The following is a 25,064-nucleotide window of genomic DNA, read 5'->3' as shown; positions in this document are numbered from 1 at the left end:
TGCGCATCATCCGCTAACGTGCCGCCTTCTTTCTCGGGGGCGTATCGGTCTTTGTGCCACATTTGGGCATTGTGTCGATGTTACTTCCTAGCCATTATCTCCGACGCGCATGCTTCACGAATACCACTTTAGACACCGCGGTCACGTGGAGGGATCCGGCAGCCAAAGTGGCAAGCGAGCCTCCTTCACGCCAGCGAGAGAGAAAGTGAGTGGATGGATCGTGTACATGACGGTGGACGAATGACGCCCCTGTCTCATGTCAGGGACTCATAGTGCCGGTGTCCGTCCTAGTCAGACACTTCGGCACTTTCTCACGCTGTGCATTCGTTGTAGCTGTTTTTTTAATTATTTTGCCTTGTGGCTTACCGCTGTTTACGTCTGCGCCCATGGTGGGTCACTGTTGACAATCGTCCGTGTTGCCCATTGCAGGGCTCTTTGCATGCGTGGTCAAACCTGACCTCCTCCGTTTTGCCACGTCGCGCACTCTCCGGGTCTTCTTCCAATCACACCTTCTTCCTCTCGCTCACTCTCCTCTCTCTGCCGTTCGACTCATGCAGTGCGTCGAGGTGCGTTACTCTTCTCCTGGTCCTTTGCTTTTGCCGCAGGCACCATGGATGACGTGAAGCTGAGCGAACTTGTCAAGCGGTTCCAGTCGCTGCAGAGGGAGCAGGTGTCGAACCAAATCACGGAGCGCAACGCGGTCGAGATTGTCAATGCGCTAATTAAGAAAAACCTTATTGATCTCCTCTTCACCACAGACGCCAAGGAGTACCTCACCTGGGATGAACTGAAACGCGAGATCGTGGACGAGGTGCTAGCCAACGGTGGGCGGCTAAACGTCGTCGACCTACCAGGGCTGCTGAGCGTTCACGCCTTCCAGGTGGAGCGCGTGCTGCCTAGTGTGTTGGAGGAGAACCCCACCCTCACCCTCGAAGGCGGTGAGCTCATGACAGACGGGTATTTGGACGCGATAGTGCTCGCTGCAGGGGACCTCCTGAAGGAACAGGGCTCGCTCGCTATCTCGCAGTTTGCCTCCATGAACCAGCTGAGCTCCCTGTTTGCCAAGAGCTTGCTGCACACAGCAATGGAGCGTGGACGCATCGACGCCGTCATGCAAGATGCGTCGCTCTACACGAAGCAGTTTGTAAAGCTACAGCACATGGTAGTGCGTGCCGGGCTTCTGGCAGCGGAGGAGCCGGTTCGGCTGGATGCCTTCTACAAGCGCAACGAGCTCTTCGCTCCACTGATGAGCACAGTCGTAGCTGAGGTCCGTGACGAGCTCCCTGGGCGCTTTGATGGATTAAACATTTATGTTCCACTCGTGTACGAGACGAAGCGCACGGTGGAGGTGGAGAACTTGTACGCATCGAACGGCTATGTTGAGTATGCGCCGCTGCAGCGACAGGGGATTAGCAACCCTCGCCAGTACTTGGTCGAGCGCTACAACCCACCGGATGCGGCCGCGGCTGAGCAGGGGGCGTCCTCGACTGCCTCGGCGCCGGCGAACCAGCGAAAGGGTCGAAAGAAAGGGCAAGGAGGCAGGGCGGCTGCTATGGCCAGGGAGGCAGCAGTGCGGGTAACGATGCGAGCCAGTGCCGAGCACCCCTTGTGTGGGCACCCGCTCGCTAACGGGTTCGTGTCGGATCGCTACCTCGGCAATCTGCCCGCCTTGCAGAGCCTGGTGGACCGAGAGGCGCTCGCCGTGGATGTTGTGGAGCAGCTTCCGCTGTTTGTTGAGATGGAGAAGGACTGGCCGTTGTTAGAGGGGCGTCTGCGCGAGCTCTACCCTGGGCTGGAGAGCGCCACGCTCATCACCAACACCGTATTGCTCTCCGCGACGGCCGAAGAGGAGGTCAAGACGGCCCTTCCACCCGCCTTGGCAAGCGCCAAAAAGTCGAGGGTGCCCGTGAGCACCGCGGCAGCGGACACGATTGCCTTCGTGCTGAAGCTGCCGCGCGACCGGTATGGTGAGGTTATCCGGGAGCTGGTGGATATGTGGGGCGAGGTGGTGGAGGCGTTGGAGCAGCAGCTGGCGCTGTCGGCTGCCAAGAATGCGGCGGCAGAGTTGAAGCAGTCCAGAGGCGCGTTGCAGGAGGAACTCGCAACACGCTGGATTCATCTCTGGGTCACCGCGAAAGGGGTGGAGTGGGCTCTCGCCCAGCTTGATGAGGCGACGTCTGCGGCCATTGCTCGGCACGTCATGTCCACGGAGGCGTATGAGATGGCGAGGCAGGCCATCCGCAACGAGAGTCTGGACAAGCCGGTGTGGAGCGAGAATGTGTCAGCGGCGCTCAAGCAGGTGAGCCAGCCAGCCCAGCTCATGAAGGCGCTGCTGCCTTTTTCGGAGAGTCGACGCAACAGCCTCCTACCTCTCCTTGACGCCCTTAAAGAAAAATCGGTTGGGGCGTTCCTCAACACCCTGCGCGAGATGAGTGGCTCCGGCGTCATCGCCGTCGCGGCGTTTCACCAGCCGAACAAGAAGATGGAGCGAGATATGTATGTGAAGATCAGGGAGTCTGTAGTCGAGGAGGTGAAGGCAGCGTCTGTCTCGAGGGAGGATGCCACCGCCAACGGCAAGCTTCTCTCCTCACTGTGCACCATGCTCATACATCATTGCTTTCGGTGCCACGTCGAGGTTCCTGGCAAGGCGGTCGCTGGCGTCGTAGGTCGCCTGAAATCGGAAGCGGGAGTGCCGTCGACTTTGGAGAGAGCGAAGGACGCGGTAATGGCCGCTTTGCAACACGGCAGCCTCGATGAGGCAGGGGCAGTGACGCTGGAGGAGCTTCGCACTGCGACAATGGCTCTCAGTTGATGGCAGCCGCGAGTAGCAAGCCGGAAAAGGCTCGGGGTATCCGCCTTCTCTCGCCGCCTCGTCGTCTCTGCCTATTGGATTAGGTGAATGATGGATGAAGGTGATGGCCGATCTCTGATGGGTCATCTCGTGAATGTGTGCACGGGTGCATGCCCTCTGTTTTCCAAGCCATCCGTGTGCCGCAAGTCAACGCAAAATCCACAACGCCAAAAGGCGCCTCTTATCGAAGAGGCCGCGTTCTTCACTCGCAGCTGGGTCCGACGTAAGCGCTGATGCGCCGCGACGCACCGGCGTACGTGTAGGTGTGCGTGGAGTGGCCAACCGCGGACACGGCTTTCGCTCACTGTGGTTCTCCCTCCTCCCTGCTCCTCCCTCTCTCGGTCTCCCTATTGTTTCCATTTTGTCGAACCCCTTCTCTGTCGTGTGCTCTCTTCGTCGACACGCTGCACTCCCCAAGCCGCCGCGACCTCTCCCCCCTTCAACCTCACCTTCATCCTCACCCATCGTTCACGTGCGATGCGAGGTGCCTCGTTTCCGCACCCTGACGAGGCGCTGCTGAGTTTCATGCGTGTGCGCGGACGGACAGTACGCGAAGGTATACACCCGTGCATCCCCCCTCTCTCTATCTGAGCAGCTCCTCTCCACTTTTCGTCGACGGTGTCAGGAAGGGGGACATGGGAAAAAAGGGCCCGAAAGTCGGACGCGCAGTACTCGCTACCATCGCTGCTTCTCTCTGAGCCTCTGAGGCGCATTCGTATTGCGCTCCTTCTCTATGCCACTGCTGCACGCACTACCAGTGTTGGCAGGCACATCGTTTTTCGAACTGCGACGTCTTTTCGTTTCCCGTGTCGTTCACCTTTTGTCTCTCTCTCTCTGCGTGTGTGGTTGGTTGGCGCATCCTCATTACCAGAGGACGCGGGCTTGTGGGAGGGAGGGGGGGGGGGTAGAGCTGCGCGCTGCACACACAACTTCGCCTTCCCCTTCTTTTTTTGCCTTTCGGCACCGCCTCCGCTTTATTGACGGCACATGTTGCGCTGCTGCAGGTGCCGATGGAACGTGTGGTCGAGCCACCTCTCCACGAAGCGCACCGTGGTTGAGGCGTACGAACAGCTTGCGCGCAAAGGGGTCATAGCGGCCGACGCTCGTCAACGCTATATGTCAGAAGCATGCACACCCCTTCTCCAGTACATTCACCAGTGCTACGCAGACGAGGCTGCCGGCAAGGTGTCACCGTACACCCGGCCTTGCGTATCAGGGAGCGGTGAAAGGAACCACTGGATGCAAGCGTCGCGCTCACTGCGGAGGCCTTTCTGGGCAGCCCTCGCGAGGCAGGCGAGGCGGGCGAGGCGGGCATTCCCCGACTCTGTCGCTCGCACACTGGGCCTCTTGGAGGCGGAGAATATTGGCGTGGTGGAGAAACGTGGGCTGTACCTCTGGGGTGATGTGGGAATCGGGAAGACAATGATACTGGACCTCTTTGAACTCTGCGCTACCCCGTATGCGAAGCGCCGTTCCCACCTGCACTCTTTCATGAGTGAACTGGAGGACCGCCTCTTTCGCGCGGAGATGGCGCTGACGCAGCGGCGCCGGTCAACAGTGTCGCCGAAAGAGAAGAGGGCACTGAGTGCCGTTCGGCCCATCAACGTGGTTGTGCAAGAGGTGCTGCACGAGACGCCTATCCTGTGCTTTGACGAATTTCAGACTTTCGATGTGGCTCACGCCGCGTTGCTCGCAGCCTTCTTTAGCGAGGCGTTCCGTGAAGGGCTCTTCCTGATCACAACGAGCAACCGCCCTCCGGAGGATCTGTGTCGTGTTTCCGCTTCCTTCAACGCTTTCCTTCCTGTGCTGCGGCAGCACTGCCATGTGGTGCACTGCGCTAATATCCGTGACTACCGCGTGAAGGAGGCTGCGGAGCGGCACCACCAGCTTATCTTTTTGCACCCGAACACGAAGGCGAACGTTGAGCGGCTGCTGCGGCGTGTCGAGCATGCTTTCGGGGCTGGTGGCGGAGAGCTTGCATGGATCAAGGAGGACACACTGTGGCACCACGGCCGCAGCGTGGTGATTCCGCTGCGATGCGCTGGGTGTGCCGTGCTCGACTTTACCGACATCTGCGGCGCGCGGGAAGGACTTTCCTCCGCTGACATCCAACTCATCGCCCTGCAGTTCCACACTGTCATTGTCACAAACATACCACAGATGGGCAACGTGAGCTCTAACGCAGCGCACCAGTTCGTCGTGCTGGTGGATGAGATGTACCAGAACAACGTGAAGCTGCTCTTCACTTCCTCTGTACCGTGGACGCATCTCATGGACTCCACCTACTCCACGAGCGACATGCGGGCCCTGGCGGACGACGACCCCGGTCGCAGCGGTGATGCAACCTATTCCGCAGGCGTTCGCCTCGGAACCGAGGTTTACAGCGAGGGCGAGGATGATCGGAGCGGGCACGCAGCTTCCTACAACTTTCGGAATGAGGAGGAGCTCATGAGCTTTACGCGCATTCGCAGCCGCCTGAACGAGATGGGCTCCGCTTCGTACCTGCTGCGCGATCACCGCCACTTCGTCGTCACCGACTTCGACTTTTCTGCCTTGCTCAGCCCGGACATACAACGAAAGGTCTGCGAATGAACTCCCCAACCGCTTCCGTCTGCCTGTGCGCCGTTTTTTCACTGAGTCTTCGTTACTCTCCCTTCTCTCTCTGTGTGTGTGTGTCTTGGCGCACCTCAACGCAAATGAAGGAAGATGCGCCAAAGCCGAAAAGGAATCGCACACCCATGTCCGCCTAGCGACGCCGCGTGAGTGATGGGTCTGGGATTGATCATCTTGTATCGGCAGTCATCTCTTGCTCTCTTTTGTATTTTTCCCGTCTGTTGAGTGCTAGGCGACCTCCGAGGCTCCCAACTTCTAGAGGTGCCCAGGCAGAGCGAGAGAGGTATGCGGATGCTCGCAGGCGTGTACCTTGGCGCGTCGCATCGGCTGCCAGATGCGCCGTCTGCCGTTTGGTGGCGTCCTTTGAGGTTCGTCGTCGCCTGTCTTGGTGGGAGCAGCCGTAGCACCGTCAGCCGTCATGCTGTACCTTCTTGATGCCCTGCCACTCTTCTGCGTTGTGACTTTGTAGTTCTCCTTGTTGCACAGCGGTCGAGGGTGAAGTGGTGTTCCACGGCGGACGCAGCATCCCCATTGCACAGTTACGACCTCTTCGCCTGCGTTCTCGTCTTCTTTCCACCTCTCTCGTAGGGATCTATCGAGCACGGCAGGCATGGCGGCCGTGGACAGGCATGCAGAGCTCCCTCGCAGACCTACAAGGAGGACTACGGCGCTGTCTCGTTGACTGGCACCGGGGTGGAAATCATCACGGATAAGGCCAAGGGCAACGGACTGTACGCTACATGAGGCTTCGCAGTGCACAGTACCATTCACACAGAGACGGCGCACTGCTGCTCGCAGGGCATGGACGCCTTTAGGATCTCTGTGTGTGTGTGGGGGGGGGGCAGGGTGCCAGTGTGTGTTTCTTTGTTTGCGGTCGCTGGAGACGCCGCGCACGCAGGAGGCGCGCAACACTCGACGCAAGACAGCAACAACGAAGCAGCGCTAGCCCTCTTCTACCCGGGTCTGCAAGCGCCACTGGAACCAGTGCCCTGCTTGTAGTAGGGGCGGGGCTGCCGAGACTCTTTTTTTTTCGTTCTTGTGGCTGCCGTGAATCCGCTCTGAAGCAGTTTCGCCAGGCGAGCCGCGCCGGCCGCATGAAGGCGTCCCAACGCAAAGTCTACTCCAAGCTCATGCAGAAGGACTGGGTGCGGAGTGGCGTAGATTGCAGCGATACCGCCATGCTGGGATTGCGCATCGTCTGCACGGAACCTACCGCGAGCATGCCTTTGGACCGCACGTGCAGCTCCTTCACACACATCACCTCCTTCACGTATTTATGGCGGAACGTCCGACGAAGAGCTCAAAGGGTGCCGCAGTCGCAGCGTACGCAGCCGCCTTCGCGACTGGCAAGCGTGACTCGATGTCGGTTCATGCAGTGAGGTCTGCATACACGCAGCGGCCGCAGAACTCGGATGCCTTCTGCGCCTCCAGCCTCGGCCTCCTCTGCGACCTGCTTGACATGGGCTCCGAGGAGCGTGCCTTTCTGCACGCGCGGCGGTGGCCGGAGTTCATGGGGGCGGTGCTGCTCAATGAACAGGAGCGGCCGCTGCCGTCCCTTTATGATATGCACCGGGAGCTCGTTCACTATGTGGCAGGTGGTGGGCTAGGCATGGGCACGTTCGAGGAGGCACGCTTTTCCAGCCCAGCAGCGCGAAGGACATGATTGATCTTTTGCGCAGCTCTTGTGGACACAGGGCATCGGCGGAGTCGGGCATTTCTTCAACCACTTGTGTGAGCCGAAGCTCAATGTGCAGCACGCCACTGTGAACCATGACACCCCTGACTTTCGTGGCGCTGAGGGATGTGAGGACGAGTGAGGAGTTCATCCCCAGCTAGGTCGACTCAAGTTTTTCACTCGTGGTGCGGCAACAGGAGCTGTTCGGGCACTACCTCCTCGAGTGTGGGTGCCCTCGCTGTGTTGTGGAGGAGAGGGGGAATGCGAATGGGCGAGTGAAGTGGTGGTGGTGTGGGGGGGGGGGGCGAAACGAAAGGGGGAGGGAGGTCGGCGTTGGTGTCTCACAACGCCAACATCTTTGTATCATAGTCCCTCCACTCAGCTTTCCTGAGACCCCGGACGGCGTGTGCTGCGCGACGCGGTCCACCGCCAACGATGGGCGTGCTTTGCACGGTGGCACTCGAGGCGCGGGGGACTAAGGCGTCGGATAGTGTGTGACGGATCAGACGAGCTCGTACCGGTAGCACTCTTAGGCGTCTGGTGCCCCGCTGGCGCGGTTGATTCGTAATGGGGGAGGGCGGCGTGGGTAATCGGTGCTTACAATGCTGCGGCCGTGCGAGAGGCGAATGTGTCAGTTGGAATGCTTGAGCCCGGATATGGGTGACCGGCTTGCGGTGATCGGGATGTTTGTTTGGCTACCGGCCGGGCAATAGGCGGTGCATCTGGTGACCGTAGCTTCTATTTCTCTTGCTTGGCTTCCTCGCTGAACTGCTCTGGCGCCGACGACGGCGCGTAACTCTTCAGGCAAAAACGTATCACCACGCCTCCTTCGCTCTTAGACCTTCGTGGAGCGTGCTCGTTGAGTGGCGGTGTGCCTTCCGGAAAGCGAGTTTGCGCGCTGCTTCGAGGCGTCCCTCTCTCTCCGCCTACCTCCTCTTTCTCTATCCCTCTGTGCTTTCCGATCTGTCGCGGCACGCCGTCGTGCGAGGTGTGCTGTGTGGTTGAGCAGTGCATCGTTGTTCACCACAATCTCGTGGTTTCCATGAGGACGGTGCTCCCTGCCTCACTCCCGATACCTGCCTATGCATGCGACCTCTTCCTCTCTCCCCTTTCTCCTCTCTCCTCTCTGGGGGATATTTCGTGGGGTTTTCTCTGTCTTTTTTTGTTTGCCGCACTGAACGTGCGCGTGCCCGCATCTGCATGACGCACAACCTCTGCCCCTGTCTACAATACTTCTTCACAACTGCACACTTGGATGCGCTCGTGCTCGCATGGGACGCGCTTGGCACCACACCCGGTGCTCTAACCTGCACACACATACCCCGTCTTGCACTCGACCAGTTAACTTCAGCGGTTTTTCTTTTCTCCGGTGATCTTTTCTTGTCCGTATCCGTGTTTCCATTTGCCAAACCTGTGCTTCCATCTATCTCGTCTTCTTCCCCTTTTGTGCCCTTCTCGCTATCTCCCGTAACACACATCGCCTTTTCTGCGATCTCTGTGTGTTTGTGTTTTGTTTCACAGACGAAACCACCGCGGTTTCCGTTGTGTTCCTCCATCGTGGTGCGCCGCGTCTCTCTCTTTTTTTTTCTACAACTGCCCACCCCCTTCCTCTTCTGCACCCATCATCGCCATTCCTCTCTGTGTGCGGGGGGGAGGCGCACGCGACCGCCATCCACGCAAGTGCATTTTTCTCTTTCGGGCGTTCAAGGACCAAAATTGACAGCGAGCTTGCTATTCAAAATTTTCTTTGCTTTTCGTTTGCCCTTTGACACGTGCTTCTCTGGCTCTTCTTCGTCTTGCCGTTTTATCACACTCGAGTATACTCATCCACCTTCCTCCATCGCTGTGTGCACGTGTTGCCACTCAACAAGAAAGGGCGCTGTCCTCAAAGTTCCTTCGCCATTGCGCTGCCGGGAGACGTGTCAGCGTTCTAGGGGAGTGAAAAACGGAGAAGCACAAAACCGAACGAGAAACGAAAGAGAGACGGAAAGCACTCCTGCAACACTCAAGCACGGAGTGCAACATCAACAGAGGAACCTACACCCGCACGTGCACTCAATCAAACAGACCTGCTGGCGCCCACTAACTGCTTTGATCGACGTGGGTGATTTCGGGTAGAACACACTTGCACTCACTGAAGCCGCCCTTCTTCTTTTCCAAAGTGTGAGGAACCTCTTCTTCGCAGTCGTCATTCGTCTTTCTTTTTTTTGTCTGTGCGTTGTTGCTCTCTGTCTCACTCTCATCCTTGCTTAAACCTTCTTTTCGTTGCGTGCCCCTCCTCCTCCCTCTCCAACTCTCCACCTCCACCCCCTTTTTTTTCTGTGTCTTCGCACCCATTTCGTTTTCGTTTCGTCCTCTTCTTTTGTGTGTGCGTGCGTGTGTGTGTGTGTGTGTGTTTTGTTTCCTTTCGTTCCCGTCATTTCAACTGGTTGCTGTTTTCGAGTTGTCGATTCGTGCTAACTCCACGACAGACACTCGCACCCACTCTCTCTTGTGCGCCACCTCCGTTGAAGTCGTCATTTCCGTCTTCCCTCCCTCCCTCCCTCCTGCCTCAAGCGGACTTGTTTTAGTCCGTCGCCTCTCGTCCTCTTCCTTCGCGCGCGCGCTCTCTTCGTTTCGTTCCTTTTGTCTTCGTCTATCTTTTTTTCTTTTTTTTTTGGCGGTGCGGGCGCTCAACACATTTCGTTGTTGGCGCTGGAGGCCTGCAGGAGCGAAAAAAAAGAAAGAAAACACGAAAACACGAAAAAGAAGTCCAAAACAACAACAACAAAAGACAGTTACATAAACGGAAATCGTGCAGAACATAGTCGTCGCCAAAGACACATACTTGTTTTTTTTTCCGTATTTGTGCGTCTGTTCTCCTCCCTCCCCTCCCCTCCCCTTTCCACTGCGCACGCGTGTGTGTGTGTGCACCTGTTCATCCCACCATTCCTCGTTGTGTGTGTGTTCGTTTGTTTGTGTGGGTGCTTACCAGACCCCCTCCTCCTCCTCCTCCCCTTTTTTATTTATCGCGTTGATTCTTCTTCCTCTTCCTCCTCCCTCGCGCTCTCTCTTTCCTTGCTCTTGCTGTTTTTGTCGTCCGTCTTTGTGCGTTAGAACACCTTCCCCTCCCCTCCCCCTCCCTCCCATCCCTTTGTGTGTGTGCCTTCACTCGTCTCCCCCCTCTCTCTCTCTCGGCGGAGGGGAGTCACCTCTTCTTGTTTCGCGTGTTGCGATTTTACTGGCTGCTTTTCTTTTTTTCCTTGCGAATTTCTCGCTTTGTTTGGCCATCCGGAGAGCCCGGAAGTCTTCTCACTGCTTACTTCCCCTCTCTGGAACAGAGTATTCAGTGCGAACTTTCTTTGCGTAAGTTTTTCTTTCTTTTTTTTTTCAGCTGTTCCACGTGTGTGTGTGTGTCCGTGCCCAGAGTGTGCATCTTCTCAGCCGATTCCCCTCGTATTCCCACTGCCCACACACACAAAAAAGCAAACGACCGCGAAAAAAAAAACGACTTTTGTTTTTTGTGGTGTTTTCTTGAGCACGGGCCGCATCTTTTTTGGGGGATTTTTTTTTTTCTCCCCCTATTGCCTTCGTATAGTGTACACCATTACGAGTGCTCGACCGTACCGTTCACGTTCTCGTTTTCAGCAGCTGAAACTCCACCACACACACACACACACGCACAGTATCAGTAATAGCCTTGAAAAGGAAAAAAGGGGGAAAACGACAGCTGACTGCCCTGGAGACTACGCTAGTTTTATTAGTCATAGTAGTAGTAGTCGCGGCTTTCGACACGGGGGGAATCGGGGAGAAGGCAGAGCTCATCTTTTGTTTTACCACACGTGTGTCTTGTGCTGCCTCCTCTTCCGTCTTTGTTTTCTGTAGTCTTCGGCAACTTCTTTCCGTTTTCGGATTTTTTCGTTTTCTTTGATACCTTCTGACAGGTTCCACACGTACAGCCGACCAACAGGAGCTTCTCTTCTGCATGCCACGCCAGCGCAGACGCGGTGCCAGCTTCCGGGGAGTCTACTGCCCCGGTGCATTCCCTTTAAGCCTCGAGGAGTCTGTGACGGAGACGGCAGAGGTGTTCCGTCGCTCCCCGTCCATCACGGCATCGGGAGAGTACCTTGTCCCGCCAAAGCGCACGGAGATTAAGAATCGTCTGACCGTCGTGCTCGACCTTGATGAAACGCTCATCTACGCGCGTCAAGGCCCACTCTACGTACGCCCTGGCATCGAGACGCTGATGCGCTTCCTCGCCGACCACTGCGAGACAATCGTATGGACCTCCAGCAAGCACCGCTACGCAGACGCTGTCGTAGCGCAGATCGACACGTGCGGGGCCGTCTGCCACACCGTGTACCGACACCGCCGCTGGTTTAACGGTACATCGGCGACCAAGGAACTGCGCCTGCTCGGCCGGGACCTGGAGACGACGATCATCGTGGAGAATACCCCAGACTGCTGCCGCGGCTACGAGGGAAACGCCGTGCTTGTCGAGGACTACGAGGGCGGCGAGCTGGCAGATCACACGCTCCACACGCTGCTAGCTCTGCTGCGGGACCTCGTCGAGCGCCATGAAAAGGAGGGAATCACTGTCCCCGAGTACATCGCCACGACGCCGCTCCTTGGGCAACAGAATGTCTTGACGGACAAGGGCACCGCGATGCAGGCGTACTGCCTTCTCGGCGCCGAGGATGAGCGTGCTGCGCCGTACTTGACAAGATCAAAATACCCGCGCATCAACCACGACCACGTGCCCAGTGCCCCCCCTCGTCCTGCGCAACAGCCGTCATGCATCCGACCAGCGGGCTCACTGGGCATCAGGCGGAAGCACGCCTGCCAACAGCGAGTGGTGTACTAGAGGGACTCCAAGCTTCACGACTACACGCCGCCCACGCACACGTGCAGGAAGGGAGTGACGACGCACTAAAGGTCAGCAGTGACGCTTTGTCTTCTTTGCGCGTGTGTTGTTGAGTGCGCCTCCGGCTGCCGCTGCTGCTCTTCGTGTACTCCATCAACGCTTTCCGGCTCTCGCGCGCTCTCCCTATGGCACTACGAACCCCAGCGTCCCTCTCTCGCCGTTTCCTCGCGGCTGGCTTCTTTCGAAAGTCGCGGTGGTGCACGGCGCACCGTTTCGCGATTCTGTCTTGCGCGTTGTACTGATGCATGTTTGCTTCTTCGTTCTTCCGTTTCGCTGCATCGGTGCCTTTCTCGTTCTGTTTTTCCTTGGACTGTCTTCTGTTCTTTTTTATTGTTCTTTCCTTTTTTTGTGTGTGTGTATATATGTGTGGTGCTTGCGTCGCCCCACTTCCGCCTTGCTCATCTCCTCGCCTCCGCCTTCCGAGATGATGGGAGATCAGTGTCTCCGGTATTGCCTTTTCCCTTTTGGCTCGCTTCAGCAAGAAACACCAGAGGGAGGGGGAAGTATCAGCTTTGGCTTTGTTTTTCTTTCCGCGGGGTGCATGTCCCCTATCTCCCCACAATGGCGCCGTTGCAACGACTCCCTGCGGTTGGTCTGTTGTCCGGCACACACTCTTAGCCACGCAGACGGAGTGGGCGGCTTCACCAGAGCGGCGAGCGCACTGACCCATTTTTCGTTCACTTTTTCTTTTGTTCTAGATTTGACGTCATGCGGTTTCGTGTTTTGCTGCTCTGACCTCTGCATGTGGAGGGAAGAGTGGCACCGCAAGAAAAAATAGACAAACGTCGACGATCTACACACGCCCTCCTTTCACTTTTCTTCTGTTTTTTTTTTATTTCTTCTTCGTTCTATGTGAGACTCCACTTTCTGAATGCTCTGTCGATCGTGGGTGTGCGTGTGCAATAGGCGGGGCATGCGGGCGGCTCTCGCGAGTCCAGTGCGACACCGCGTGGCTTTTGGAGAGTAACAGGAAGCGGCGGCGACGCAGAGTGGACTGTAGTTAACCAACAAAGGCAATTATCAAAAAACGAGAAATGGAGCTCTGGCGCTAAACAGCTCGAGGCTCTTTCTTTTTCTTTTCATGTCTGTGTGTAACAAGAGCAGAGATGGGATGAGTCGGCTTGTCCGACGTGCGCGAGGTTGCCGCAGAGAGCTGACGGTCGCTTCCACACCTATTCTTAGATTTAGCAAGGTTTGTTTACTGTTTTCTTTTCTTTTTTCGATGTCTTTGCTTTCCACAGAGAAGGCTCGGCTAGAGTGCGCATGTGTACTCAGGAGCGTCTGGATGGAGAAGGTGCGTCCGCGGTGAAGAAACAAGCGACCCAGCGAGTGCACTGCCCTCTCGTTTCAGTGCTCACCAGGTCACACACGAGAGCACAAACCCTCTTCCCTCTTCCTCCCTTCTCCACAAACATCTTAGTGCCACCTAGTTTCATGTTTCTTCCGCCGGGGGGGGGCGTCAAGGAAAAATCACAAAAATACAAAAACAAGGTGTGCTTCTTGGTTTTATCTTGTGACAATTTTTTTTATGTGTGTTCTTTGTTTTTTTCTCTTTTCCCTCTTCGTTTGCGTGCATGTTTGGTCATGCATTGGCTCGGGTGCGAGATGTGCCGTGTGACACGTGTGGGCCTCTCTCCTCCTCCTACTCCTCCTCCACACCCCACCACTGGCCAACGCACGCGCGTACTTTTTCTGTTCTGTTCATGATTTCTCTCTTCGTTTTTTTTGTCCCTTTCTGATTGCCTGCATGCGTTTGCGTGGGTTTTATGTCATGTGCTTCTTCCATGTCTCTCGTCGCCTTTTCCTTTTGCTCTTCAATGTGCGATGCATTTCGTTTCTTGCCTCACCGGCGCGCACGCCACAAGGGAACACACATCCAAGCAACAGCAACAGCCCACTCACCTGTGCTCGTTCTCTCTACAGCGGAAACGAAGCAAAAACGTCGCACACACACACACACACACACACACAGTGATAGGAACATTACAGAAAAGAGCAGGAAATCAATACGTATGGAGAGAGAAAAGACAGAACAGGGTTCGGAAAGGCTCCGTGTGGTGCTTACTGCTGCTGCGGAGGTGACGACCTAACCATCGTACAGCGCACCGCTTTCAATCAAGTGCCGTTTTTTTTTGGTTTGTTCGTCATGTGTGGGATTAGGACGTGTCTCTTTTTTTCGTTTTTTTTTTCTGTCGGTCTTCTGCGTCTTTGTGTGCGTTTATTCAATGCTTGTCTCCGTCTTCCATTCTCCCTTCCGACAGTCGTGTGTGCCTCTCTCTCTTCCCTTCTCTGTTTTCTTGTTTCTTTGTTTGCCACTTTCGTACTTTGTGCCGGCTGCGGGCGTGTTCTGTATATATGCGCGTGTGTTGTGTGGTGTTTCCTTCAGCTTATCGGAAGAGGAAACTTGACGTCAACTCAGAGATGTATTAATAAAACAACGAAAAACAGAAGACCCACACTCACCTGCCAAGCGAAGCATGCACTCACACACACACACACAACAAAAATCACTACACCACCGTCTTTTCCATTCCCCCTTTTTTTATTTTTATTGTTTACCCATCTCTGCATGATTCTTTTTATGTACTTTTCGTCGTTTTGTTTCGTATATCTTTCCCCCATGATGCGAGAACTCTTAGTCCTCTTCTTTGTCTTTTTTTTTACGGTCTGTGAAGTTTTTTTATTTTTGTTTCGTTCTCTTTACTGACATTATTTGCTTGTGCACCTCCCCCTCCTCTCCTCTCGCTGTCTTTTCGTCTCCCCCTCTCTCTATATGTGTGTCGCGCAGTGATCTCTTCTTCTTTGTTGTTGTTTCGGTTTCATCTCCCTTTCTTTCCCGTGTGTGTGTTTGTTTTCTGATCCTTAGTTGTCGAATGTGCCATTCCGAGTTTACTACACGTTGTCTTCTCTCTCTGTCTGCGTGCTTGTGCTTGATAGTGTCGGACTTACTTCTCGTGTGTGTCTTCGTGTCTTTGTGTACGTTTTTTTTCCGACTTGGTTTGTTGCTGTCTCTCTCTTTCGCTCTCACTTTCGCTTGAATGTTAGTCTGAACGTTGCTGAGGTAAGGAGGAGAAGGCTCACTGTGTACGCCCGTTGGCTTTTACACAGGTGGGCAGATGGCACAGTGAGTCGAAGTCACAGGTTTCGCTGATCGAATGGTTTTTTTTTTTGCGTCGCTGAACCCGTCAATCTCGTCTCCGCCGCGCAACTCCCGGAGATGTGCGCACGAAAGGATGATGAAGGTACCCAAACTGAAAACAACATCTTTCTATTCTCTCTAAGGGTGTGCGCCCTTTACTTTTCCCTGTTTGCTGCGTGAGTGTGCCTTCACATTCACCATTGCACGATCTAGGCCATCGTTGTGCATTTTCGTAGTAGACCTCCAGCCTCCCCTCTTTTTCTTGCTCTTACGTGTATTATCCCATTACAGTATCTTTTTTGTTTTGCCTTTTCGTGTGCTTCTTCTTTGGCCAAGCTTTACATGTTTCGACATGTGCCACCGGGGAGAACACAGGGCAACGGCGTGGCTGCAGTTGCCGAAATCGATCCGGAAAAGAAAAATAGAAGAGGGAGATGTGCGAGAGAAATGTGAATGTGCATGGTTGCACAAGGGACAGCGTGAGAGGAGAGGTGCCACGAAAAGGAAAAGACCACGCTTAATCTCTTCCTCACGCGTAGCTGTCTTCCTCGTGGCTATGCACTGGTGGCCTGTACCGCCTTTGCCTGCCAGCGTCATGGCACAGTGTCTTCTCCGTTGCACCCCAGCTATGCCGTTTTCTCCCCTTTTCTCTCACCCTGCCTCAACCCAGCTACCCGCGACTGTGAAGCACAGGATTCACGGTAGCAGCCGGAGAGTGTTTGTGACGACTGCCGTTTAACCCTGTAACTTATGCCTTCCTCTGTGAGCATGTAGGCGTGTAACTCCCTCTTCCTTGAGCAGACGCTGTTTGCGTGTGGTGCTCGTTAGTGGCGCTAAGTTGACTTATCCGCGCGCGCTTAACTTCCTGTCCTCTCGCCTTGCTCGACTTGTGCTCTCTTTCTCTCTCTCTGCTTTCATTTTGAACTCGCGTCGCGTGTCGACTCTGAAAATGGTCAAGCGTGTTTCACGGTCACCACAGCTTTCTCACTCACTCTCTCGCTCTACCTACCTCTCCTTGCATTGCCGCTGCATGTAAAGACGAGAGACTACGCTGCCACAAAAGAAAAAAAATCGAAAATATGGGCATTTTTCACCTTAGTTTTCACTGTTTTACTTCCCGACTTACGTGCTTGTCCTTCTTTTGTTTTTCGCCTTTCATTTTTTGTAAGTTGCATGTGAAGGTGACGGAGTACGCGCCGCCAACCAGCTCGAACCTTCAGTGCACGACTGCTCTTCTTCCTCCTTCTGATGTTGTTATGTGATCCCATTGCCCTTCTTTCGTTTTTTTTTCCTCTTTGCTTGCACTGCTCTCGTGTGTGTGTGTGCAGCCGTAGGTGTGAGCTTGTCTGTGCGGGGACGCGTGTGCACTAGCACAGGGTGCAGACATGTGGGTGTTCTTCCTCTGCTCATTCTCTGTGTGCCTTCATGCGTGCATGTAGCCCTTGACGAGATCCGGAGAGTGGTGGTGTGAGAGGGCTGGAATCAGTGCAGCCGTGCGTAGAGATGTGTGCGAGGAATAACTTCTTTGGAGAAGTGGTGGTGGTGCGATGCCGATGCCATTATTCTCCACCCTTCCTCTCTCATGGCTGTGTGTACCGTCTGTGGGGGTGGGGTGGGGCCGGTGACGACAACGGCGATCAGTAGACGTATAAGATTTCAACGCGGAAACAGAGCTTAAGCCGGGAGCGCAGCACGTAATACGTCATTTTGGAGGGAAAAACGCACGTGAAGAGTTCTGGCTGCTTGTATCCGGTAAAGTCCCTCTTTTTGACCGCTCCCCTTCTACCTCAGCTTCAATTTTTTTTTAATCCATCAGCGTGTTTTGTGCTGCATTTCTCTTTCCTTCCACCCCTTCCCTTTCTCTCGTGCTTGTGCTCGTCTGTTCTCTGCCCTGCCCAATTCGCAGTGTAACAGCGTTCTCTGTTTTTTTTTTCGTTTACTCGTAGCTTTTTACGGTTCTAGCTTTCACCGCTCTCTCGCGTGTTTTTTTTTGCTCTGCACTGCCGCAGAAAGGGCTTCGCTCCTCGCCTCTCTCCCATCACGTGCTCGATCCCACCTACACCTTCCTTTTTCGCTTCAGGTCGAGCTCACAGATCCGCGCTCAGATGCCTCTCGGTCGTTCCCAGGGAATGTCCAGCTAGGAAGGGACTCCTGCGCAGTGCACACTGACTTCAGACGTTTTTCTTTTTTCGCCTGCCTCTCTTAGTCTTCGCTTCGTCAAAGGTTGCTCGGTGTGCTGGTGGTCACGATCTTTCCACTAGCCATCACTCACACACCCGTGGGCACCACCCGTCTTCTTCGTTCTCCTCTATATCCCAGCACACCTTTACCTCTCGTCACAGGTGTGTTTCACCCCTCGTCGACCTTTTTTTCCTTTTCGTTTCCCCAAAGCGGTTTGGCGTGTCATTGGTACTCGTGTGTGTCTCCTGGTCTAGCAGGGGATCGGTGGTGGGCTCTCGTCCTGGGGCAACGCTGTTGGTGATGAAGAGAAAGACTTGCTTTCGACACCATTCGCTCTTCTCTTCACCGTATGCTTGCTGTTGGTCTCTGTCGTCGGCTCTGTTTTTTTTTTCTTCTTCGCACCTACTTTGACTTCTACGGGTCGATGTAGGGCTTGTCGCGTGCGCCGCTGGTGGCCTGTGAAGGTGGTGACTGCCGTGGATAGCCGAGCTCTTGCCCAAGTACCGGGCCCCGAAATGCTCGTCCGTATCATACCCATTTCTTGTTTTCGTGCTGTACTAGCCTTTCTTTTTTTTGTTTGTGTCTCTCGTCGTTCGTGATGAAAGGGTGCGTGGCTGCCGCACAGGCCGCCGCACCTACCGGAGGATAAAGCAAGCACAAACCGGTGAATCCTCGTGTGATACACGACGGCATTTGGTTTGGTTTATCTCTCTCACTTATTTTTCTGTCCACGGAAGCTTGCCTTCTTGTTCTCGGAAAATAAAAGAGGGAAAACGGTGGACGAGCTTAACTTCGCGTTGTATGCACATGCGTGCACGGATGATTGTCGTACTTTTCCTTCTCTCGTCTTCATAGATTTGTGTACTCTTTCGGCTTACCGCCTCTCTCTTCTTTTTTTTGTGTGTTGTCTTCCGTTCGTCGCTTCTCTCTCCTGACATTGTTGCTTCTCAAGTATCTTCTCTCCTTTCTTCTCTTGTGAGGCCTTTTGTTTGCGAGGCACCCTGCCTATGTGGTTGTGCGGAGTCTCCTTGTGTTTCGGCACGGCTGTAGTCCGTGCTTTTGTTTGTGATGTTGCACGCGTGCACTTGTGCGCTACCCATCGGTTAGTGCGCCTCTCTCCCTTCACCTCTCGCCTTTTCTTGTTTCTTTTTTGTTTTTCTTTCTTCTATTCACCCGGTGGCTTCGCAGTGCCTCGTGTTCAATGGTTTCTCGCTTGTGGCTGATGCATGTTCTCTTGTCTCTATTCTGTATTTTTTTTTGTGTGTGTGTGCACTTGCTGCTACGGTGCCAGTGGTCGATGTTTCGGAACGTCTTTGTTTTTATTTCGTGTAGTTCTTGTTCTATGAGAACAAACCGCTACGGCGCTCTGCCTCGCTTCCGGACGATGCGCAAGTTTCTCCAGTTGCGTGCTCCTTTTGTACGCCCTTCAGATTTACGTTTTCTTTTTTTTTTCACTCTCTCCTGTGGTTTATCTGCTTTTGTTTTTTTACCTCCCGGTGTTACACGCACCTGGGCAGCATGTTGCGTGCCCTTCGTTTTTTGTGTGATGTCGCTGTGGACAGTGGACTTCTTTTGTTTGGGATTGTGATGATTGAGCTCTTTTTCTCCATCCCGTCTGTTCGCTGTCAACGCCACGATCTGCCACGTCTGCTGCTTAATGCTTGGATTTTCTTTTGCTTCATTCGCTTCACGAGCCCTTCCTCTCTTCTTCCTGTTTCTTGCGCAGCTGTGTGTTCGCCTTTCTCTTCCTTTTCCCAGGCGTCTCCCTTGAGTCACGCTGCCGCGAACGTGTCTCGGAGGATTTGTTCGCGCAGCCACCGAGAGCCCGTGGAGCACCGAGTGCAAAGGGAGGCAACTATCGACTTTGTTAAAGTCTTCATTTTCTTTTTTTTTCGCTCATGCCGTCTTTACCGGTTCTTCTGTTCTCTTTTTTTGTTGTTTTGTTTCCTCGTCGCGGTGGCGCGTTTGCTCTCTCTCTGTTTTCCGCGTCTGTGGGCATTTTCTTGTCTTTTTTCTTGTGATGTGTGGCGCGTTTTTTATGTAACCTTTTCGTGTTCTCGGCTCACTTGTGCGTGTTTTTTTTGCTGTGCAAGCTCTGTTGGTGAGCTGGCGCGCACACCTCGCTCCCTCTCCCACCCCTCGGGCAAAAGAAAAAAGACAAAGGTTAACGTGGACAGTGGAACGAATAACGCAGCACTCGGGAGGACGTCGTTGGAGTAAGCGAAGAGAATGACGACAGTGTGACAAGACATTCGGGGGTGAGGTCGGTGTTGGGCAGTGATGAATCTAGTTGCTGCTCTCATCTCCAATTACGTCCCCCTTTCCCTTTTTCGGCGGCTTTACCTCTCCGCATTACCGCTCGTGTGCTCGGTTTCTTCTGCTGTGGACACGGTGACCGCAAACCAACTGACGATACGTATGCCAAGACGGCGGATTGTTGGCCCACCTGCCTTCACTCTACTCACCCTCTTCTCCTTCGTCTTTTTCTTTCGTCATTCCCGTCGTGTGTTGGTGTCTCTCCCTGTCTCCTTCTCACCGTACAAATTTCATTTTCTTTTTTGTTGTTTCCGCTCCTCTCTCCCTTTGTCAAGACCCCTCCCGACGACGTCTCTTCTCCCCTTTTTTTTTCTGGTCTGCTTTGTCTCGTCTTCTTGATGTGGCTATATTTATGATTCAAGTACGCGGGGGGGGGGGCTGCACGCACACATAGCTAGGTGCGCCTATGTTTGCGTGTGTCTGCGGCTCTCTCTCTGTGCTGACCCATCATTCTCAAACCGGACTCCGTCCCACAACACACGACCATCGGACTCACTCAGGGCCACGTCGTGCTCTACTGGCATGTGTGTACACTTGCCTGTATCTCTGTGCTGGTCAAACACATATCATAGCGAGGTGTGAAGCAAGGAGGAAGGAGTGTGTAATGGCGCTTTTCGCGCGGTCGCCATAGCGCGTTACCTTCGGCTTTCCCTCGGTTCGCCCCGTTATGTTCACTGTTGTTCCGGTGGGGGGTGAGTGAGCGACTGACTGAGTCAAAGAATGCCGCTGCGCCTCTGCGGGTGCCGTCGCCTGGCTTCCTAGGGGAAACTACGTGTTCTGTCTGCCACACACGCTTTTATGCCTTATCTCAGCGTTTTTTTTCTCCTCCTGTGTGTACTCGTACTTGTGCGCGCTCGTGTGTGCCGAGGGCGGCCCGTTGCCGTGCCCACTTCGCTCTTCTTCGCCTTTTTGTATGTGCTGTTGATCCCCCTCGCTTCTCTTCTCGCTCTCTCAGTGTCGCGAGGACAACCTTACGCACCTGTACTGACTCATGAGCGCTCAGCAATTTTTAGGCATCCCGAAGGCAAGAACGAACAGCATGTGCACGAGCGTGCCCACGCCTTCGCACGCGCATCCACACGGGGCCCCTCGAGTTGGTGCTGATCAGAGAAGCGTGTGCGCGTGTAGATGCACACACACACAAAAAAAGGTACTCTCGTTCGTTTGTCCTCCTCCGTTCGTCTCTCTTCCCCTTTCGATCGTCCCCCTCTCTTCCTCCTCCCAAGACGCCACGCCGATGCCGGTGACGACGACCTCTTTTTTTTGTTTGTTTGTTTCCAGCGCCTCTGGTTCTTTTTTGTGCGTGGTGATTTTCGGCAAGTCTTTTCGCTTTGTTCAGAAACAGGAGTGCTCGACAACCAACAAAAGACGAACAAAAAAACGAAAAAAATGCGGCAAAACACACGTGATGCTCTAGGAATGCGCGCTGCTCTCCCCCTCTGTCGACGCGTTGCCCTCTCTTGTACTCTCCGCCTTGTCGTTCTGCGTGTCTCTACGTGAATGTCTTGTGTGCAGAGCAATCGCGCTGCATTGGACACTGTTGGGAAGTGGCCAAACGGGCGGCACGTGATAGCGTGCGTCACCGTGAGAGGGACACGGTCTCACCTTTGTGCCGCATCGGTCCCATCTCCCCCCTCTCCCTGGGGGCTGCTCTCCCCCCCGCCTTCATCACATCTCATCCGTCTCGCATTCTCTTCTCTCTCGTTTCTCCCACGTGTCTGTATCAACGTCGTCTATGGAACATGGCGGGTGCGGGCAAGGGGAACACGACGAGTCGACACAGCACCTTATTGCCGGGACCCGCCCACCGCTGCTGACACCTCCCACACACCCCTTCCCTCGACCACCCTCCCACAAACCGTTTTCTTGTTTTGTTGCCGTTCTTCAGGCGGCTTTTCCCACTCGTGTCCGTGTGACACAAGGCAGCGCGGCTGTTACCGAAATCAACGTGCGTGTGCTCCGCATCACCCCTCCCCCAATCACAGGAACACAAGCGATGGAGAACTTTCTGCGCAAGGCGCGCGAGAGAATTCAGCGCAAATTGGAGGATACAAAGACGGGATCCAAGTACTTTGCGCAGACGCGCCGCGGCGAAACTGCAGAGCTGCAGAATGACCTCAACGGCACCGACAGCTATCGCAAAAAGGCCGCGGTGAAGCGCATCATCGCCAACATGACGATGGGGCGCGACGTGAGCTACCTCTTTGTCGACGTCGTGAAGCTGACTCCATCGACAGATCTGGAGCTCAAGAAGCTGGTCTATTTGTATGTGCTCAGCACGGCGCGCCTGCAGCCGGAGAAGGCGTTGCTGGCCGTCAACACGTTCTTGCAGGACACCACGAGCAGCTCCCCCGTTGTGCGGGCGCTTGCGGTGCGGACGATGATGTGCATCCGGGTGTCCTCGGTGCTCGAATACACGCTGGAGCCTCTGCGCCGCGCCGTGGCAGATCCGGACCCGTACGTGCGCAAGACTGCCGCCATGGGCCTCGGCAAGCTGTTTCACAATGACATGAACCTCTTTTACCAGCAGGACTTCAAGAAGGACTTAGTGGAGCTGCTCAACGACAACAACCCAATCGTCGCATCCAACGCCGCAGCAATCGTGTGCGAGGTGAACGACTACGGCAGCGAGAAGATTGAGAGTAGCAACGAATGGGTGAATCGACTTGTCTACCACCTGCCAGAGTGCAATGAATGGGGGCAACAGTACATCCTTGACCTACTGGCGGCCCAGCGTCCTAGCGACAAGGAGAGCGCCGAGACTCTGCTGACACGCGTTCTGCCGCGGATGAGCCACCAGAACCCGGCGGTGGTGATGGGGGCGATCAAGGTAGTTGCCAACCTGGCGAGTCGGTGCTCGCAGGAGCTGATTGAGCGCTGCACTGTGCGCGTCAACACCGCCCTCCTAACGCTGGCGAAGCGCGATGCTGAGACACAGTACATTGTCTGCAAGAATATTCACGCACTGCTGGTTATCTTTCCGAATCTGCTGCGCGCCAACCTAGATGCCTTCTACGTGCGCTACAGTGACCCACCGTTCGTTAAGTTGGAGAAGCTGCGCCTCCTGTTGAAGCTTGCCACGCCGTCCGTGGCGCCAGAGATCGTCAAGGAGTTCGCCGAGTACGCCTCGGGGGTGGACATGGTGTTTGTAGTCGAGGTGGTGCATGCCATCGCCTCGCTCGCCATCAAGGTAGATTCCATGGCGCCTGACTGCGCAAACCTTCTCATGCAGCTAGTGGATCGGCGGCCAGAGCTGCTGCCTCATGTGGTGACAGCCGCAAAGGATATTGTGCGCAAGTACCCAGAACTACTCATGTTGGATGCATTAGTGACCGACTACGGCGCTGACGAGGTCGTAGAGGAGGAGGCGAAGGTGTCGCTGCTGTGGATGCTGGGCGAGTACTGCGACTTTATCGAAAACGGCAAGGACATTATTCAGCGCTTTATCGACACCATTATGGAGCACGAGCAGCGCGTGCAGCTCGCAATCCTGAGCGCGGCGGTGAAGATGTTTCTACGAGACCCGAAGACGATGGAGCCGCAGCTGAATCGCGTGCTGGAAATCGTGACGACGCACAGCGACGACGCCGATCTGCGTGACCGCGCCTTTGCCTACTGGCGTCTGCTCTCCAAGGGTATCACTGTGGAGCAGATGAAAAAGGTGGTACATGGGCAAATGGTGCCTGTGAACATCGACCACACCTTCAGCGATGCCATGACCATGGCGGACCTAAAGAAGTCCCTCAACACTGCCGCCATTGTGTTCGCTCGCCCGTACCAGTCGTTTCTCCCTCCCTACGGGCTGACCGAAGTGGAACTGGACGAGGACGACACAGAAGACGACGGTGTGGTGGAGCTGCAACCGGCAGAGTCGATGGAAACTCAGGATGTGGCACCAGCGCCCGACGCTGCAGGGGCAGAGTACGATATATTTGAGTTCTCAGGCGATGGGACCGGGGCGCCTCACCCAGTGGCGAGTGGCAGCAACGGCGGTCAGCATGCAGATCCTTTTGGTGACCTGTTCAGCGCCTCGCCTTCCACCGTCGAGGCCTCCTCGCCAGCCTTTCAGGCCGCGTCAGGGTCGCAGGCGCCAGCATCACCGCCAAACACAGCGAGTGCCATCGAGGACTTGTTTGGAAACGGTATGGGAAGCGGAAGCCAAACAGCTCCAGCGCCAATCTTTGCCGCGCCGCAGTCCGCCGGTAGAGGCACGCAGCTGAAAGATCTTTTTTCCTAAGCGAACACGTGCAACAGTGTCTTGCGAAAGGAAGTTGTCCGCTATGAGCGCAGAGTGGAGGGGCGTGTGTGCCGGGTTGAGTGGATATGCTGTATACTGAGTGTGCTTTGTGCTTGCGCGCGTTTCGCGCCTTCGCGCCCTTCTCGTTTTCCTCCAATCCTTACCATTCGCTCTCTCGCCTTCGCCTCGGAGATCTGACAGACACTGCTTACCACCCAACCTTTCCTCCGACACTCTGCCTTGCTTAGCCCCTCCCCCCTCCTTCTCCCCCTCCTCCCCTATTAGGATGCAGATGGTGCGTTGGCTGTGGCCGTTGTCGTTTTGTTCTTCGTTTTCCTTCTTTTATATATTTTTGTATCTCCTTCTGTAGTCCAGGGTCCGTGTGTGTGTCTGTTGCACTTTTTCTTCTTGTCCGCTTGAGAGTTGTGGCATGCCCTTATCACAGGGGTCTCCTCAGTGCGCGGCATCTCGGGGTCCAGTGCCTCATCGTTGGGGAGGCCCTGCAGGCCCCCTTCCCCCTCCTCCCTTGTATCCCTGCGAATGCACGGCCACATGTGGTGGTGACAGGCTCGAGGGTGCCCGACGACGTGGGGGAGGTGAGAGCGATTCAGCGCTACGGATATGGCGGCTTTGGGGTCGTGGATGGCGCTGCGCCGGAGCGAGCTGCGGCCGTGAGCACGCTTTGCGCCATGCCTAGGATATAAGGCACGCGTGTCGGCGTGGCTCGCACGTACCTGCTTCGGCCGCCTCACTGCCCACTGGTGTGACGGGAGCCTGAGCTACCTCCCCCCTCAGACGGAGAAAGAGAGGTGCGCCAGGTGGCGACCAGCACAGTGGGGGCGACCCGTGAGGCGGCCTGGGAGGGTGTGTGGGCTGAGGTAGAGGCTGGGGGAGAGGCCTTGCTCGTGTGGCCGAGTCGGCGCAGAGTGCTGTGACGCCCGCGTGTCCAGCGCTGCTTGGCACCACGCGATGTGCCTGTGGCTGGGCGGCTGTAGGGCGGAGTGGAACTCGTGTTCTGTAGCGAAACAAAAAATAACGGTGAGAAGAAAGGGCTTTGGCATGCGCCTGTGCATCCAACATGGTGGCGGACAGCTTCGCGGCCACTCGTTGCTTCTTCCTGCGGAGGGGTGCGTTGGGGTGGTTAGGAAG

General features: G+C 55.3%; 4 protein-coding genes and 1 pseudogene across 4 annotated transcripts, besides 1 other annotated feature; all 5 read left to right on the top strand.

Annotated features, from left to right (window-relative positions):
* Positions 1 to 610: 610 nt before the first annotated feature.
* On the top strand, positions 611 to 2,812 carry LMXM_36_6800 (hypothetical protein, conserved,CG1104 protein-like protein; the record flags this gene model as incomplete). The annotated part of the gene is made up of 1 exon (XM_003874990.1): positions 611 to 2,812. One exon carries the CDS (start codon positions 611 to 613, stop codon positions 2,810 to 2,812), a length of 2,202 nt encoding a protein of 733 aa, XP_003875039.1.
* Positions 2,813 to 3,838: 1,026 nt separating this feature from the next.
* On the top strand, positions 3,839 to 5,443 carry LMXM_36_6790 (putative ATPase; the record flags this gene model as incomplete). Its single annotated transcript, XM_003874989.1, has 1 exon — positions 3,839 to 5,443. The coding sequence occupies one exon, from the start codon at positions 3,839 to 3,841 to the stop codon at positions 5,441 to 5,443; it is 1,605 nt and encodes a 534-aa protein (XP_003875038.1).
* Positions 5,444 to 6,074: 631 nt separating this feature from the next.
* Positions 6,075 to 7,199, top strand: LMXM_36_6785 (annotated as a pseudogene).
* Positions 6,075 to 7,199: a sequence feature.
* A 3,904-nt stretch (positions 7,200 to 11,103) lies between these two features.
* LMXM_36_6780 (nuclear lim interactor-interacting factor,putative) lies at positions 11,104 to 11,982 on the top strand (the record flags this gene model as incomplete). Its single annotated transcript, XM_003874988.1, has 1 exon — positions 11,104 to 11,982. The coding sequence occupies one exon, from the start codon at positions 11,104 to 11,106 to the stop codon at positions 11,980 to 11,982; it is 879 nt and encodes a 292-aa protein (XP_003875037.1).
* A 9,692-nt stretch (positions 11,983 to 21,674) lies between these two features.
* On the top strand, positions 21,675 to 23,915 carry LMXM_36_6770 (putative beta-adaptin; the record flags this gene model as incomplete). The annotated part of the gene is made up of 1 exon (XM_003874987.1): positions 21,675 to 23,915. One exon carries the CDS (start codon positions 21,675 to 21,677, stop codon positions 23,913 to 23,915), a length of 2,241 nt encoding a protein of 746 aa, XP_003875036.1.
* Between the last annotated feature and the right edge of the window lie 1,149 nt (positions 23,916 to 25,064).

Source organism: Leishmania mexicana, chromosome 20, assembly GCF_000234665.1.
Source record: "Leishmania mexicana MHOM/GT/2001/U1103 complete genome, chromosome 20".
Taxonomy (NCBI): Eukaryota; Euglenozoa; class Kinetoplastea; order Trypanosomatida; family Trypanosomatidae; genus Leishmania; species Leishmania mexicana.
The sequence above is the reverse complement of the archived record's forward strand: the minus strand, read 5'-3'. Positions and strand labels throughout refer to the sequence as shown.